This window comes from Larimichthys crocea, chromosome XXIII (genome assembly GCF_000972845.2).
Source record: "Larimichthys crocea isolate SSNF chromosome XXIII, L_crocea_2.0, whole genome shotgun sequence".
Classification (NCBI taxonomy): Eukaryota; Metazoa; Chordata; class Actinopteri; family Sciaenidae; genus Larimichthys; species Larimichthys crocea.
This window is the reverse complement of record NC_040033.1, coordinates 4,203,142-4,221,926: the sequence shown is the minus strand read 5'-3', so window position 1 is coordinate 4,221,926 and position 18,785 is coordinate 4,203,142. Positions and strand designations below refer to the sequence as shown.

The 18,785-nt window shown below is 39.9% G+C and overlaps 1 protein-coding gene across 4 annotated transcripts in view; it reads right to left on the bottom strand.

Annotated features, from left to right (window-relative positions):
• The window catches only part of slc12a7b (solute carrier family 12 member 7b), a 56,682-nt gene extending 42,950 nt beyond the window's left edge, over positions 1-13,732 (bottom strand). For 2 of the 4 annotated variants that reach the window (XM_019269605.2, XM_019269607.2), the window contains exon 1: positions 13,361-13,731. In XM_019269605.2, coding sequence (XP_019125150.2) covers positions 13,361-13,601 — 241 coding nt within the window. In that variant the 5' untranslated portion in view covers positions 13,602-13,731. Of the gene's footprint in view, positions 1-13,360 lie in introns of all 4 variants that reach the window. The other 2 variants (XM_010741702.3, XM_010741703.3) reach the window with 2 other exon arrangements.
• Positions 13,733-18,785: the final 5,053 nt, after the last annotated feature.

Genomic DNA, 18,785 nt, shown 5'->3' with positions numbered 1-18,785 from the left:
TGGCAGGTCAGCTCACAATAAAACATCATAATTCCAGTCAGTGGGTGTGGTTGCAAATATGGAACTGGCTCCAGGCTACATGCAAAACATATGTTCGAGTCTGGATGCTTATCTAGCAGCTTCCACTCCTGGAGTCATAAAGAATGTTTCTGGTGAGAGGAAGGCATTAATAGCTGCAATCTAACATGTCGATCTTCACAATGAGATCTGCTGCTGCTGCTAAGGTAACAAAGAGAGCACTTATCTACTCCCTGAGCAGTTGATGAGCAGTGATGTAACTGGCATTTGCTGATTACGAGGCCAGACAGTCAGACTGCTTCTCAGAGACAGTCTGTGCATCCAGGCCAGGAGGACAATGTCTCTTTCATGAGGGAGTTTACTTCACCACACAGTGGGGACTGAAAACTGGGTTAAAATGTTACGACATAAACAGTTCACAGCTGAAAAGCTGTTTTTCAGACAGAGTACAACATGAAAACACGGGAGCACAGGGGTATTTATTACAATACTTCACCCTGTGTCGCTCCAAAAGAATCATAGGAAGAGAAAATAAGTGATCAATGATAAATTAGACTTTACAGAGGAACTACTTCATGAAAATAGGCAGCAATTACTCTGTGATGATGGTAATGACACAGACATGTGATAATGACACATATGTTTCATCGTTTTCCCCCCACCTGACTGAACACTCTCAACCCACACCCACTGACCTTAGTCAGTCAGTGTGGTTTCTGATTGACATTTTGGGCGGAAGTAAAAAAAAAAATGTATTTATCCATTTGTGGTAAATGGCAGTTGTGCGGTGTGAATGATGAATGTGAGTTGGAAAAGATAATAAAAGATGTCAGTTTTCATAAAATCAGGTTTTAAATAATCATTTATCACTCCATTTTTTATTACATGGCCATTTGCTGATGATATTTCATGATGACACTTTAAATCCTGCTGTTTTACTGCAATATTTCTTTTATAGCTTAAAAGGAAAAAAATACACATTTGCAGAAATCCCCTTTTCATATTTTCCCACCATCTTACACAACAACATCATGCACACAGTTTAAAATGCCCAAAATAAAAAATAAGAACATCAAGTAACACTGGGGGAAAACACTGGCCTGGTTAATGGTATTATGTATAACAGCAAAGATCAAAAGATGAAATATAGTAACATCATACATACACGACTGTAACTGATAAACTATACTGTAACATTTATCAGTTTGCTTTACAATAATTCATTATACCATCATATTGCAATTTTTCCAGTTAGGGAATGTTGGAGACAAGTTGGCTCAGTCCGTCACAAAGAGCTGGAAATATGTAAGGAAATCTTATGATGTCTTACATCCCCAATGATTGAACCCAGTAACAAAAGTTCAATTAGAAATTGGGTTAAAGGTTTGGGTCAAGTTCTAACTTTGCACATATCCTCATGGAAAAGCATGGGTTAATGGGATTCTGTACATACAGGGCACTGTATGTACATGGTGTACTGTACAGTTCCTTCCACAGATAGTGGATGAGTTTTTCAGTCCCAAAAATAACAGCAGTTCAACTGAGCTGAACTTTTTCTCCACAGGCTCAGATTTCTAACCCCAAAGTAGACGTATTGATTCTACAGACTGGATTCGTAACTGATACATTAGTACAGTTCAAGGTCACAAATCAGGGTGTGGAGAGGCTTTCAGTTCTTTCTACTCATCTTCACTTCTTCTTTTTCTTCACTTTATTCAGCTGCTGTTTAGTTTATTGGTCTCATCTAACTCCACATTTTATTAACTCCTCTGTCCGTCATGGTTTTGATTGTCTATCATACATCAGACTGGGAAGAGATGCTTGGAAAAAATGAATTTCAATATTATATATATGACTGCTTGGCTGTATTCAGTTTATGTAATATGAATACTGACTGACCAGTACAAAATCACAACTATCTACACTATGCATGTGTTTTGTACATTACATACATACAGTACACATTGTTCTGTAGGAGTAAAACAAAACGAAAGTTAACACTGTGTGACAGCAGCACTTAAAATGTCTGTGACATCACCCATCTGTCCAGCTCAAGAGCCTTAACACACTAAATCCCCAGCAAACGACTGACAGTGCCCCCTGGAGGGAGCAGCAGGAAGTGTGGAAATACAGTACATACAATACACAGAATGATGCTGGTGAGACTGTAACACACAATAAAACTGGCATCAATCTAAAAAATAAAATACAGTGGCTCGGGTGTCATCTCTTCATCATGTCATGTGAGTTTGGGTCATGGCCTTTGTCACATGTCTTTCCTTCTCTCCTACTTCCTCTTCTTAAAACTGCACTGCAAGATTTTTGACTGACAGAGGACAGAGCATAGATGAAAGGAAACCCTTCATATATACTATATATGGTTCAAGTGCTGACAGAAAATGACCTAACCTAAATCACTTCTACATAACTGCAACACAAGAACTCACTGGAGTCAATAGTCTTTCCAGCATTCTGCAGTATTTCAGCTCAGGATTGATACATGAACTCGAACAAGAGGATATTTTCTGGGTTGTTCCATTCGATTACACTGTTTGAAAGTTGAAAATATATCTGTTACCATAGTTTGACTGGACAAAAGAAAAACTCACATCTTTGACTGTTCTGCTCTCATCACTCAGCAGAGAATGAACACCAATAGTGAAACTCTGTTGCCCCCATTTGACCAAATCTGAAAATACACCAATTCCACCACCATCATGATAAAGTATGGACCAGCTATTTGTTCTGTAATTTGTCCACGTTCAGACCAATGGGCTGAAATAAAATCAGCCAAGTAGCGTCGATCAAATACACACAGCACTTTGAACAGTAACCGGAGTAATCAGGTGTAATCTGGCAAACGGAGAGGTAATTTTTTTACAAGCACTGACTCCAGTGAAACGCAGAGGAAACAATGCCAGCCATCATATTCAGTCAGACTTTCCTAATGGTTCACCCTGAAATAGTGACTGAAGCTTTTAGTTTCCTTTCTGAAACATTTCCAGGACGTGTGTTTATTGGTCTGTAAAGGAGACTTGTGTTGAACGTGAACTGAAGGCTTCACAGAGTCAAGGTAAACCACTACAAACTTGCTAAACAAGGGTAAACACCGCTCTGCATTTAGACAACATGAGGTCTGTAATGACTTTACCGCATGGATGGGCAGACACACGTCAACCATCTCAGGTAACAGCACACTTGCCCGCCAGTCATCCATTAAACACTGTATTTGACACAACAAGCTCAGGTGACACTTTCTTCTCTTTTAAAAGGTCCCTTTCCACGTTATATATTTCTTTTCAACTTTTTTCTGTACATGATGCATCTTCTGTAATCAGTGTCAAGTCCTATTGCAGCTCAAACAATCAGTTCATTTTTAATTTAGCACAATGGCCCTCAACTCCAGACACCATCTTTTTCATCCAATCACAATCACTGTTGAACAGGACACAGGTGCACAAGCCCAAATTTCAGCCCCACAATTCACTTTAAATTGAGGCAGAAAGGCCCCCAATCACACATATGCATGTCAACCACCACTAGGCCTGGCAATGAAAAAAAAGGGGAAAAGAAAAAGTGCAATTTCACCAATTGTTTCACATCGGCACAGTTCCAACAGTACCACAGCAGCTGTTGTTAAGTACGACCATTATCCACAGCTGTGGCTATTTATAGGCTAGCGCCTGTAGAAATAATTCACCACGTGTAACCATCATCATCATCATTCTCAAAAGTCAACAAAATGATCAGCCATGAATTATTTATGCTCACGTAGAGACTATGTGTCACAACTTCAAGCGGAACAGCACACTGTCTCGACTGTAAAATGCAGCACTCATGAGTAAGTGATGTCTAAAATGTCTATAAAAGTCTCTTTGATTTTTGTGGACTCATTTATCACAGCTGTAATTCTTTTTTGTCAAATTTCATTTTCACTAAACTGCACAGACAACTGAGTTATGTTACTCAACCATCATTTACAGTCACTGATGTCTCAATTACTGTTTGTAGTGGTTGTTTGTCTGTGTTAGTGTCATATTCAATTTTTATTCTTGTAATAGATTGTTTGTGTTGTATTCAGTGTTTTATTCTTTGAAAGCCTAACGAGGTACAAGGAATGACATTTGACTATGGCTCGCAGTGCTATGTACTCTGCATAAATTGCATTTTATTTGAAGGTAACTTACATACATGTACTGTACTGTTCCTGTCAAATAAAATGACAGCTCAATGGACAATGTAATCTAAATTAGATTGGCAGTACACCAGTGAAAGGAAGCCTTTGGAAACCTGTTGTATTTTTAAAACAGATAATTGAAGACCTGAGCTTGAAAATGAAGTTTTAAATAAATCTGTTGCCAGTTCTTATGTGAGAACAGCTTTGTCTCTTCTTGATATGCCAGATATCTGGACATTCATATCAGCTGGTGAGTAAGTTTACAAAAACAGAAGCTGACTCGTGCGTACTCCGCATCTCAGTTCCCTTTTTGGGTAGACAGCTCAGTAGAAGTCATTAGAGATGCTGGAAATGATTGAAGCTTCGCCGTATCGGTTTCATGTCTGCCCTTTGACTGCACTGCAGTCATTTCTGCTGCCTGTGACAGGGGTGGGGTTAAGAAGGTTATCCTTAGGCTCTTCATTCAGAACCAGCAGAACATGATACTCACACATCTCCCTACACATTTCTGACACTTGATATCCACCGATGCCACTACCGCCGAGCTCTGACTGTACCCTAGCTGTCCTCTCTCCTTGTATATACCTGGGTGGACAAAAATAACGTAAACACCTAAACACTATAACCCAGAAATCCTCTTGATTCTTGCTGGGACAGTAACACGTTTGTACAGTTCTGTATTATGTTATGCAACTCACATACATATTGCACAACAATTTACTACCTCAAACTTTGCCACAGAGTTAAACTAAGACTTGTGACAAACAATGAGCACTACACAATTTAGAAAGGTAACATTGTAGCAGGGATACTGTACTGTTAGGCATAATATCATCTGTTCATGTTTGAGTGTGCCCTCCCTGTATGTACTTGTAGATTTGAGTCTACACAACAATCCTTTGCCAGCTTATGATGTCATTTCAAAAGGTGGATTTTGCTCTCCACAGGCCACATTTGGCTTTATATTTTCCTACAACACTATTTATTGCAATAGCAAAGGCAATAAGGCCAAAATGACTCACAGTAAATGCCTTACACATACTGCTGACCAAGAAGCTGGAAAACCCCATGACTGCCAACACCAAATGTAGAGACGGTCCGGAGTAAAAACATGATCTGTGCTTTTTCCCACGACATTTGTTCACTGTCTGTTCAGTTGTAGCGGCTTTCAGCGGCTGGAAAATTCACACATGCATTGTATGTCTGAAACAAACACTAGCTGCACGTTTATGTACAGAGCATGAGAAGAGATAAGAACAGGATTTCAGGTTGATTACAGCACTGCTTTCATATCCAGTAAGTCCGGTGCACTGATTAGCAGATATTATGCATAGTAATATTATTTAGGGAAGTTCCAATGATGTCTTCTTTTGGCCCCAATCCTGATCCAAGCCCTCTTACATTGGATACCTTAAATGCTGATTACAAATGTATCTGACACTTTGAAATAACAGCTGGAGCTTCTAAATTTGGCACAACCTATTTTTCAAAAGCTACTTGATCCAAATACTAAAGGCCCTGGTTCAAAACTATTACACATGTTGCTACTATTTACTAGGAAAAAGAGAGGAGAGATGATAGATTTGTTGGTTGATTAGCAAATCTGTGTATTTTGTAAACCTCTGTCTGGAGAAATTATTTTTCACCTTGGCCAGCACTCTACTTTTCACTGGCATATGGAGCACACTGTTAACTGTCAGACAGGAGGCCTAGAGGAAGACCAAAGAGGAGGTTTATGGATGCAGTGAAAGAGGACATGAAGGGTGTTGGTGTGAGAGATAAGGATGCAGAAGACAGGGTTAGATGGAGGCAACTGATTCACTGTGGCGACCCCTGAAGGGAAAAGCCGAATGGAGAAGAAGAAGATATGGAGCACGCTGTTCGCAGTCATGACTAATGTTGGTTGGGAAGCAGTGGCGCTCAAATACATGGCACTTGTGAAGTTTAAGCCCATGTTGTGTATAAAGATGTTTCAACACATTGCTGCTGTTCCACCCTGACTTCAAATGATCATTTTACAGACATTACAATGAGCACTGAAATGAAGTTTCCAGCATCGTAGATGCAGATCGTAGAGGCTGGAAACAGCCATCAGAAAAACATGCAGGCATCAATAAAAGGATTCCATTCCTAAATATGTCTTTTCAGAACTAGACATAAAGGTTAAAGCTGTTACATAGTTTTCTAGTTGTTTTTAACAATGTAAAATGTCCCGCTTAGTATATATCTTGGTCACAATTGGACATGATTTTAAAACTGTGCATAGTTATCTGTATCATCCTCAAAAGTCCATAATTGGTCAGCCTATATGTAAAGTTTGCTGCTGACCATTAACACTCTGTCAAAAGTGGCCCCAGCACCGAGCCCTGGGGCACCAAAATTTCTGACCATGCAGACATGCCAATCATATCTTGTTGACAGTGCCAGCATTATGTCAACCACAGTTTCTGTCAAAGGAAAGGAAAAAAAGGAAACAACACAGCAAAGCTCTCTGATAAACAGAGTATGAGCCCTGTTGGATCTCAGCTGATGATATACTTATGCAGGCATTGTGTGTCATGAGTTCACAAGGACAACACAGGTTATTTTTAAAAAGGCACTGATAGCGGCAGAGTTTCTGAAGAGTCGTGACAGGAGCTGGTAACACAGACATAGTTTGACTTTTGGTTTGGTGAAGACTTTCAACTGACAAATGGGATAATGTAGTGAATCGAGAAAGACAAAGTCCCTGCCTGCCAAGTCAAAAGTGTATTTGCAGCTGAAATTGAGAGGTTAAACTTGCATAATGCTGATGGTGGAAAGTATGCTGTTAAACTGGTGTAATGTTCTTGGATGAAGGGTATGACGCCACTGCTGACCTTCAAAAACAAATGACAAAGTCACAAAAAAAAAAGTATAAAGTACCTTTTTTGACTTTGTTAAAAGGTCATTTCAAGATTGTGCTAAATTACATCGGTATTTATTTCCCTCAAAGAGGAGGAAAGTTCTGTGAAAACCCTTCTATCTGACCAGCAAGGGAAACAACCCTTCTCCTGAGTGTTACGTGTAAATAAGGAGCAACTGGAGGAACAAACATCCCACGCAGGATTGGCAGGGGAGGCAGCAGGCGGGGAGGCCACACAGGAGCAGGAGCAGATATAGTGAACCAGGGCACAGTTGGTGTCCGTGTGCTGACTGCTGGGCTCCAAATAAAGCAGAGGGCAGCACATGATAGCACAGGGTGCATGCCTCTTTAAACATGAACACACAAGCATGCCTACAAACATAATGCTGTGCAGTGAGGACATTCTGAAGTCTCATGCACATTCACTAACCGTTACCCATTCATACTACACCCAACAACAATATATTTATGTACGACCTCAGGCTCCACCTGAAAGTCACATTCACACACACAGTTCTCTGCTGTTGAGATTCATCTGGAGCCAAGGGCATGCAAAACACAGCCAACAATCACAGGCATTTACACTAGAGATGCAATGATTATAGATTTCAATGGTTTGATTACAGTCTACTATGAACTTGGTTTCCCCACTATGTGTTAATTGATTTCACAACACTACAGATATTAAAAAATCACAAGCATTTTTTGTATGTTGGTTTGCAGTTTCCAGAACATCTCTTTGGCACACATATGTCCTTCAGATGCCCTTTTTGGAGTGTTAAATATGTAAACAGTGCATGTAAGTTATATGATATGAAAACGGTTTCTTTCCAGGTATATAATGTAGAAATAGTGGTAATATATTGGTGTCACTGCAAAGTTTATCCAGCAGAGTGAACTTGAATTTACAATACTCTGGCAAGCAGCTAGAATTGTCAACTTTGATTGGTTGAAATTATTTAAAATGTTAAAAATATTTCAAAAGGTCCAGTGTGTAAGATTTAGGGGAATCTAATGGCTAAATATAGAATATACTAGTCATAAGTATAATTTCATTTGTGTATAAGCACCTTTGTTTCCCCATCTACAGAGGGAGCGGGTCCTCTTCCAAGAAGTCTGCCATGTTTCTACAGTAGCCCGGAATGGACAAACCAAGCACAAGCTCTAGATCAGGGGTGCCCAGATCGTGGACTAATTTTCAGTCGATCACGAGAAGTAGCCTTGACAACGGTAAATGAAACTCCTGTAATCAATCAAGGCCCATCTGTCTCATCTGCAAAGCCAGCGTGGCCATACCAAAGAAGGGCAATCTGGAACGACATTTCAAGACAGTGCACAAACGTTACAATTTTCCAGCTAAGACCGCGCTACGCTCTCGGAAAGTGCCGGAATTGAAGAGTGCGCTCACAGTGCAGCAGTCTGTTTTTACCAGACCAAAAACAAAGAGAAAAGCTGCTACGGTGGCATCTTATCCAGTTACTCACGTTCTTGCTAAACACAAGAAGTCTTTCAAGGACGGCGAAGTTGTTAAGGAAGCCTTCATCAGGGCTGCTGATGCACTTTTTGGTGAGTTTAAAAACAAAACTGAGATCGTCGCCGCTATCAAGGACATGCAGTTATCACGGAATACTGTTACACGACAGTGAGAGGGAATGGCAGAGGATAAAGAAGACATCGGTGCATGTGAGTGTTTCTCCCTCCAGTTCGACGAGTCAACTGACATGGTGGATGTGGCACAATTATGTGTTGAGAGAGCTACTCACGATTTTGCCTTTGAAGGGATTTGAATCTATAGCTCCAGGGTCAGGATAAACATGATCAACATGATTAGTTTGAACATATTCAAAAGCAGGCTGTAGCTGCTTTCAAACAGGCTGCAACACTGTGACCTGCTTCCCCACATGCAAGCAGAACTTCAGCATCAAGGCAAAAACTCTGCACAACTTGATGGAGCCCATTATGAAGACCAAGTTCAGGGTATCTTGTCAGAGGCATTTTACTGACTTTGCATTCATTGAGCCTGTTGCCAGTTATCTGTGTTTTCCTTTTTTTGAGGATATTGATGTGGATTCCATTGCTTCCAAAGTAGCATCATTGTTTCACCTGGATACCTGTGCAGTTGAGAATGAGATTCTCACACTGCAAAGTGACACTGAGATCAAATCCAGGGCAACACCTGGCACAAAAGGGGACTTCTGACACCTACTCCTGGAACAAAACTATCCCAACCTCAGTAGATGTGCCTTCAATCTGACAGCACTTTTTGGATCAACCTATCTGTGTGAGGCTGCTTTCTCTCACATGAAGTTCAAAGTACAGGTCCACAGATGAGCACCTTGTGGCCTGCCTGAGACTTTCAACCAGCTCCTACTTCCCTGACTATGAGAAACTAGCTTCCTCTTCCCAGTGCCAGAGGTCACACTAAGGTAGGAAAATGAATTAATTGTCATCTGGATGCATTGATTTCTTGTGTGCATTGTAAATAAATACGTCACTGATAAGCTGTCGGCAAGCACTATGGACGACTGTGTGAACTAGTAGATCTTGACAGACTAGAAACTTAGAGGGTAGATTTTGATCAAAAAATGTTTAGCACCCCTGCTCTAGTGAGCCCCCTTATATATTTTTTCACACCACTAGCAAGGGGAGGGTGAGGGGTGTTCAGTTGGTTACAATCTGCAAGTTCACTGCTAGATGCCACTAAATCCCACACACCGGAACCTTAACTTAATTAACTTAACTTAATTAAATGTACAACAACGGTGCACAATCCACAAGTTCTATTTTTATCCAGCTCAAAAATGTACTACCCTGGCTGTCAAATTTGTATTTTAATTTTTATTTAGTAATTGGTATCCATCTAAAAAATCTCTCAGTTCTATCAGACTCTCAAACACAATTTTGCTGTATCACTGTGCCTAACTCTTCCTCTAACTCTTCACAAAGTGTTTTCCGGCAGTGGCACCTTTTTTTTTGCTGACTGCACATTGCAAAACAATGACGTCAAACTTTGACATCCAGGCTGCTGGAAACTTGCAACACAAAGTCATAGTGGGGAGGAAGCCTGTACTATTGCCAACAGGTAGTTTTGAGGCCTATTTTGTTGCTTTTTAACAACAATCCTCAACAGTGTTTCCCAACCCCAAAGATCTGCCAATGTGTAAACTGTCAGACAGAGCGACAGTCATGTCAAGCTTAAATCCGACACCTTTTGGAGACCTTTATGCACGTAGGAACTCATCTATCTTTCACTGCCTACTTAGTCTCTCATAAATCCAAATGTAATCTTAGTCAGGCTACGTATCTGAGGCAGGCAGCAGGGTGCATCCTCTGTTGTACCCTGGAACTGTTACTGCATTCATTACATCTGTTAAGATACTGTGTTTCCAAACCAAATACTTTATACATTTAATGTAAAGTAATGTTTATATACTCAAACTATTTACATTACTCACAGCTTTACTCAGACTGAACAAGGAAACAAGCAAAAAGCACATTTACAGATCACCTGAAAGGCTCAAAGAAGGCATGCCTGTGAAACAAACTGCTACTTTATTATAATTTCTACTTTATAATTTCTTCGTTCTAACCACAACTTCCTCTGGTGTCAGTTACTTAATCCTTTCTAGACATTTGTTTTGCAGCCTCAGTGACAAGAGTAACACAGCTGGAGTGTATTAATACTGTGTTTGATCACATAACATGCCACCATGCCCTCCTATCCGAACCTTAGTAACTATGGAACAGTCTCATGATGAGCTTTACAATCAACAGAACTCTTCTCCAAGAAAAACAAGAATTAAAACTCACATTAGAAAAGTTTGTTTATCCAGCACTTTTACCTACTTTATGATCAGAAATGAAAACAACAAAGAAGAACCTTTTCACAGAGCCTGATGGTACACACTGTACGAGCCACTCTGTGTTACTAAAAACACTAAAAGGCGGTGCATCGGTAATAGAAAATGTCTGGCCATCCATTATCTAGACTCATTATGCGCTACGATTATCAACTTCATCATCCAGGAATTTAATTTAGTAGACGCAACAAAACAAGTCAGTATCCTCTGCAATCAGTCATGTATTGATTGCAAAACAATGACTGCAGGAACTGAGGAAATTGAAATTCAGGGCTAATAATTCACAAAGCAAAGGGTCGATATTTAATAATAAGATTAGATCATCTATTACATCTATTGTTTAAAATGTCAAAGAAATGTTGTAAATACCAATCTTCAACTGTCCAAAACCCAAAGTTATTTAACTTTCAGAAAAATTACAACCTTCTTCAGTTTCAACAGGAGATTAAAATGTTTGCTGATGAAAGCTCACACTCACACTCACACACACTCACAATATACTCGATCATTGTCTCACTGAGAGAAATGCATGGCAAAGGCAGGGACCAAGCCCAAGCAATACACGCACATACACTACTCCGTCTTTTTCTTAGCAACTTAATCTGATTTCAAATGAAATTTAAGCTATGCATTAAAACTGAAGAGGCAGGTGCCAACCTGTCCTTGTATCATAGAAGAGAAAGTCCATGTGTAAGGCGTTTTCAAAGCTCTGCAGCCCTGTGCTGGCCAAGCTTCCAGTTGCACACACTTTTACTTCTACTCTCCCGTGGTGGGGGTACTTATTAAAGTCAAGCTGCAACATTTCATCCAGTAGTTTAACTATTAAATCAGCAACTATTTTGATCATCAATCGTATCTTCTATGAAATATTTGAATGTCATGTTAGGCTTTAGGAAACAGTGATCAACATCTTTCACCTGATTCGCTGACATTTCGTGGACCAAACAATTAACGGAGTGATTAATCAACAGATTTAATTGTTCATTTAATTAATAACTGGATGCAGCTGTACATAATATATATACACAAGTGTCTGAATCATTTCCTTCCTCCTATACAAGCCATGGAGGTCAGAAATCAAAGCACCTTTTTACAGTCAGATGTACTTTACATGTCAAATACAAGCATCATTTTGTCTGATCTCATCAAAGACTGTTTTAACCACAGAAAAAAAATGGAGCGTGTCAGTACGCATATAATTTCAGTACTCTAACTCACCATCGGTAGCTATTGCTGGCCCAGACACAGACTTGTTACTTGCCAAGAATCTTGTACTGGCCCTGGGTCAGTGAGAGATTTTTCATTGGGCGATAACATAACTCCCTGGCACCCTATGTCAATATCAACCCTCTGTTCTGTGTCCGAGATTCATCACCAGTGCAACAACAATCATTACATGACTCTGAATCTGCATTTGTTTCATGATAACAGACTTTTTTTCCCCATTTGACTGAGACATGAAATAGCCTGTGTGAATCTAAATATTTGATCAGTAGGCAGTAGAATAAATTATATTCAAAATCAACAACAACAACAACAACAACAACAACGAGGGACCCATTTCATCAGCTCAGTCTGCAAAACAGTCTGCGCTCCACTGATCACCGATCAATACGCACAGCAGATTGTCTGTGTACACATCAGACGTCACTGTCGTTTAAGCACGCCTGCTTGGCCAGTGTGTCTGTGCCAAGTTATTCCAGCAACCCTCTCGACCTGTTGCTATAGAGGCACCTTGTTTGTCAGCAGCTGATGGAACAAAGCATGAAATACAGAGACTGCAGCCAAATTCTGGTTAAAAGGAGAGACAGACATATTCGATATGAGGAAACAGCAACAGTGATCCTACAGTGGAAATATCATGTCATATATCAAGTTGGATTTTCCATAAGAAACCTCATGATAGCTTTTTGAGTGACACACCTTTTCTGGAGGGTCAGTATGGTGTGGTGCGTTTAATAACAGGTTATCTAGTTAACTAGATCTGTTAAACCTACCTCAAGTTTCTCTTCTTTAAATGCTCTCCATTGTTCAAGACTCTCACTAAACCTGCACAGACCGGCTTATCCAATTAGGTGACGCACAATCTGACAGAATTCTGATTTTAATTTCATGTTGCGTTCACCTGACAAGCTGTTCAAGACAACTGAAATGTGTTTCAGTGCACAAACCTGCTCAGTGAACTCTTTGGTGACAGTTTCACATCACAACAACTTCAGCACAGTGTTTATCTGCCGTGTTCCAAACTTTCGGTCCCTCACACTAACGCTCGGTGTGTCCACCTCGCTGCACCTTCGCTTTTGGGCTTCATGACATAATACTACAGGAGACAGAGCCCAGGTGAACCATGCCGGCTAATCCTCTGGCAGACAGATGAGATAAGAAGTGGGACACTGAGTTTGTGACGGGCAGCTGTCTTACCGTATTTGTTGGGCTCCCTGTTGTACTCTAAGATAGGCACCAAAGCGTTGGGGTCCTCCGGCTCGAACACGGAGTCCTCCCCCGCCTCTTTTACCTCCGCTGTGCCGCTGCTGCTGTCGCTGCTCCCCCCGCCACCGCCGGTGTACGATGCCGGGTCAGCGACAACCGCGTCCCAGTGCTCCCCCTCCCCGGCGACCCTAACTCCTCCGTCAACCGGGACAACTACAAATCTTTCGCCCATGTCCCTCCTTCTTCTCCCCTCTTGTTGGACTGTTTGCGGAGGAGAACCAGCGTCCCGGCGTATCTCTGCGGTCCACTGAACACAGGACGACGGACAGAGGGACACACGCCCGCGGGTTGATCAGTGGACTGATTACAGTAGAGACGTGCCCGCCCTCGGCCGTCGCTCATTGGTTGAGAGGTCCAAGGAGCGATGTCAATCATTGGCACAGGCAAATCAGAGTGCTTGAAATGTGTTAATTGCGGAATGAGCGAGTTCTAAAATTTGCATCAACTTGATGATATTTTAACCATAATTCAACTTCTCTATAACTTATGACGACACAACATGGGTCCATCTAGTGAAATAAATAAATAAATAAATAAATAACTTCCTCTTTCTGAGGAAAACATCACGTGTAAGACTACATATAATTCAGAGTATTTTTATAAATAAGTTTTAGATTGTAAAAACAAAACTTCCAAAAAATGTTTCAGCAAAATATTTCCCCCTTTCCATATTTCCATCACAAACATATAAATTTCATGTCATACCTGTGTATTCTTTGTATATTTTGGAGTAAATATCTAAACAAACACTTTGATATATATCTAAAATACTTTTAATGTTGCTGTATACATGTACATTATACTGAGACAGTGCCCTGCTGTCACAATGGAGCACATGTACTGGCATTGTCACACTAAACTCATTACAAGTTTCTTAAATGGTCTCAAAATGACGAGGTAATTAGCACTCACCCTGTATATCCTCCACTATCAATAGCCTGCCAGAGAAACTAAATCAATCATTCTAATTTAAAAAATCTTTTTTGCCAACACCTCGCCCTAATAGCTTTGGTATGTTACGGCTCAGAATAAATGTTTCGTCAATACCTCAGGATGGGATGGCCTCTCATGTTTCCAAAACTCTACCATGTTGCCTACAGGACAAAATTTTAGCTTTTTCATTTTTTTTCAGGGCACTCTCAAAAACATTTTCCAAACTCTCAATTCAGCAGCATACCTCTTGCGTTCAAGCTTTTCCTTTCACCATAATATCTGTTCTGAATTAAGCCTCTGTTGGTTTCATAGAAAACACATGATCATCTGGTGCTGGAAATCCCAGATCAGGATCACCGCCCCTCTTTGATGAACTGTTCCTTGGGTAAAGATCCATCTGTTCACCATATTCAAGGGGAATCCATTCACACGTCACTCTGACAGACAAACAAAGTAAGAGGGTTGAAATCATTGCAGGGATTACATAAGCAGCAGCCTCGTAAAATAGCAACAGGTTGTTTCACTGAACAACTGGAACACAGCATAACTTAAATAGTTCATGAAGCATGCAAATGTCAAGTCAGTAGGTCTCGTGGTTGTGATTCCTCGAAGACATACCTCCAGCAATGGATTCATGGAATATTTTTTAGTATAAAGCCTGGTAAGCATGTTAAGCAAGACACAGCTACAATAAACCGCCCACACAAATGCAGCTGATACATCAATGAATAATTGAACCAATACTGTTGAAGAGAAGATTGAAAACTTTAACATAGGACACACATTACGGTCAGGGGTGGGGTCAGAGGGGTCACCAGAGGTGGCATGGAATCCAACTGGAATGCATCCATGGATGTAGATGAGTTACAAATACCAGCTATCTTTTGATGTAGTTTTATATTACAATATTAAAAGTTGGGTGTTTGGCATTCACTACAGCAATTAAACAATGTAACTATTAATAATGTACAGTTTATTTACCCCCCAGCTTCTAAACATGCCCCTGATTGTTGTGTATATGCTCTGTCTAATAGACTTTGGCCCCCAGTCATTTCCCATTCAAGCATCTCAGCTTGGACATAAGCCATGTCAAATGATCTGCCATTTACTTTTTCAGTTATCCAAAACTCCTAGGGAGAGAATATTTTGGATGAACTCCAACAGACTGCTCAGACGGTAATTGCTTCAAAGTGTTACGTAGACATCTAAAATAGACAGCTGGCAGCACAGTTGGATGACCAAGGGGCGCAGGGGTTACCGGGGGTGGCTGTGTTGAGCAGTTAAAGTCAGTTCAGTTTAGCTTCCACTTAAAATGGCAGAAGAGTCACCAGAATGTGCTTTAGTTTACAGTTCACTTTACAAATGATGGTCTAAGCATTTTGTTTTTGTCTATGATGTATCTGTTCTTTTCTGAATGGATGTATGATGGGTGGATGCAGCACACTTAGGCTGTGAGACTAAAATACATGGCTGACAGAGTAATTTCTAATCCCCCATGTCCATGTTGTTTTACTCATCCGCAGCTAAACTCATCACCTTAGTTCAAAATGACTTGCTGGCTGGACAAAATGAAGTGCAGATTACTTTTTTAAGCTGGGTGAGAACAGATGTGACCTTTACAGCACAGCCACAGCTGCAAGTGTTTAAGGTGACAAATGTTAGCATGGCCTTTAACCAGATTGAGGATGACGATATAATTCTACAAAAAAAAAAATGTGAGAGATTTTAGATGAAAGGCTTGGCCTTTCTCTTGTTTCTTTTTGTGAAAATTTATTCATTTCTCTTATATAGTATCTATAAGTCAAGGGGTAATAGAACATTGAACATTATATTAAGATTGTTTTTTTCTTTTCTGCCAGAGAAAGGCAAAAAAAAATATGAAAACATAAAAACACTGATTGTAAGTCACAACTTTAATATACTTGACTTTGTATGTTGCAAATTATTCCCTTATATATCTGACTTATTATCTCATGTTTAGATAATCTCCAAACATATCTATAAATATGACATTGTTATTTTATTGAAGGTAAAGAGAATAGAGAATAATAACTCAAATTACCTGCACTTTAAAAATAATTACATAACCTCTAATCTATACACACCTATGGGTAAGAAAGATGTAGTGAGCAAAGATGGATTATTTGATATCCCACATCTCTGATTGAACCAAATCTAACTGACATTAGACAAAAAAAGACAAGGGGAAAAAAACGCAGTTCTGACTCAATTGTCCATTTGTTTTTTCTTGTACAGTACATCAAAAAACTTCAAACAACAATCAAACATACTTTGGCTTTCATGGAATACACCTTGCATAAGAATTCAAAATAAATTCGATTATAAATAAATCGACTGATAATTCATCTCCATGAAAAATAGCATGCATTTTTTTTTTCAGATTACACTTTCCCATGACGAAACCAGTGACAGAAAAGCAGGTCTGTGCAGCTGACTGTAATACGCATGGTTAGTCTTGACTCATTCCAAAAATGGATCATGGATCTACTGTACAAACAGTCTCCTCTCTTCCTGTTGTCACAGAGATTGTCCTCTGGGAGGAAACTGAACAAACTGGCCTCTGAGGGGAAGCTGTTGTTGTCTGGGTGCTTGAGCGAAATACAATTTAAATATACCTCCTGACAAAAATCAGAACAATTACGGAGGTTTATTCAGAAATGATTGTTTCATACAGCTTCACTGCTTTCCTCCAGGTTTCTGTATCTACGGTGCAGCCAGTTACACTTAGCGCTCCTTCAGTAGTCATGTACTGTAAAGCAGCCGTTCACCGGCCCCCTAAAGACTGCTCCAGCTGTGTTGGTGAAATTACTGGAGCGTGCCTGGAGTGTTATGTGGGTCAACCCTATAGTGAAAGAAAGCTTTTATTCTGAAATGGGTCCCCACTGCTGTGTCATTGTACTCCCCCTGTCAAAACAGACAGTGGTGGGTGATCAGCGGCACATCCTCGTCTCTGTAGGCTGAACACATCTCAGAGGGGAGGATGATGTAAGAGTGAACAGAGACGCTGTGGGGAGCAAAGGCCCTGCTGCCACGCCTACATGTGCTTAGAGGAGCACCTCAGGAACTAAGACTCAAACGGCTCCATACAGTTTAACATCAGAGAGGTCTGTTGTTTTACAGGTATATGCCAGAATTTAAATATCTATGCATTCCCACAAATCAGTGCAAGATTTACAAAATCATACATGTTAATATTGGGCATAGGTACCAAAGCCTGCTTTTTTGTCTGTCAAGAATCAAGAACTGATCAAATTTTTATGCCAGGTTTTAACTCGCCTCTCTGTGTCTAATGCAATGAACCAGGAAATACAAAAACACTTAACCACAAGCTTTAAAATTTATGAACAGTATATGATTTACATTTACATTTTTTTAAAGGTTTGATGATTCTGTCACAACTATATAACATTATATAACTCCAAATCTATTTATTATGTTTACTAATTAAGAATTTATTCATCATCATTCATCATCAAATATAGCAAGTGGTCACTGAGTAAATAATTTGTCATTTAATGATACAAATGCAGAGCTGAAACTAGAAACAAATTAGTCTATTTGTATTTAGAGTTAATAAATATTTTATCATACACTTTTGGTCACACATTCATTTATCATTAAATATTAGTACTGCTATTTTACTGCGTGTGCTATCGGCGATTCAAATAACTGTTTTTGCACCAGTAACAAACGTTTTTATGAAACGTTACAAATGTTGTTAGATATGTTAAAAAACACCTAAACTGTCATTTTCTGCTTACAAATTCTATATAGTATGTGATAAAGCTTCAATGTAATGTTTATGAATGCCAAATGGGAAGTGGTGTTACCAAAAAGAACAAAACTGTTTTTCTTCTTTCATGAAATAGATTATTGATAGAAAGTTTATTCATCTTGGGTTTCAATTAGAATATGTACAGTATAATGGAAAGATGTATTTCTTTTCCCTTTGAAATGCATTGCATGTAAAAGTAGAAGTTAGAAGCTTGAGTAAGGTTTCGTGGCAGAAAACACTGCCCACAGGGGATGACGGCCTGGGTAGTAGTGATAATAGAGGAGGTAGGAGACACGAACAGGACTTGTTTTTGTCCGTGTGCAGATGGCACACTGTTTGTAACAAGATCCCATGGGCTGCACTATTCATAAGGGACAGATATGTGTGTGTGTGTGTGTGTGTGTGTGTGTGTGTGTGTGTGCAGAGAGGCACAGAGAATATGAGTCCGCTTTACATCTAGACTTGTGTCAAATAGTCATGTTATGTGCGACAGTAACCGCCTGCACAATGTGCACACATGAATCACCGCTAGGTGAGTCAGTGACAGCCAGGCATCTGCCATGATGCCATGACTACTTCCTTTGGATACACTGATTGGATTTACAAATGTATTTTTGGACCTATAAT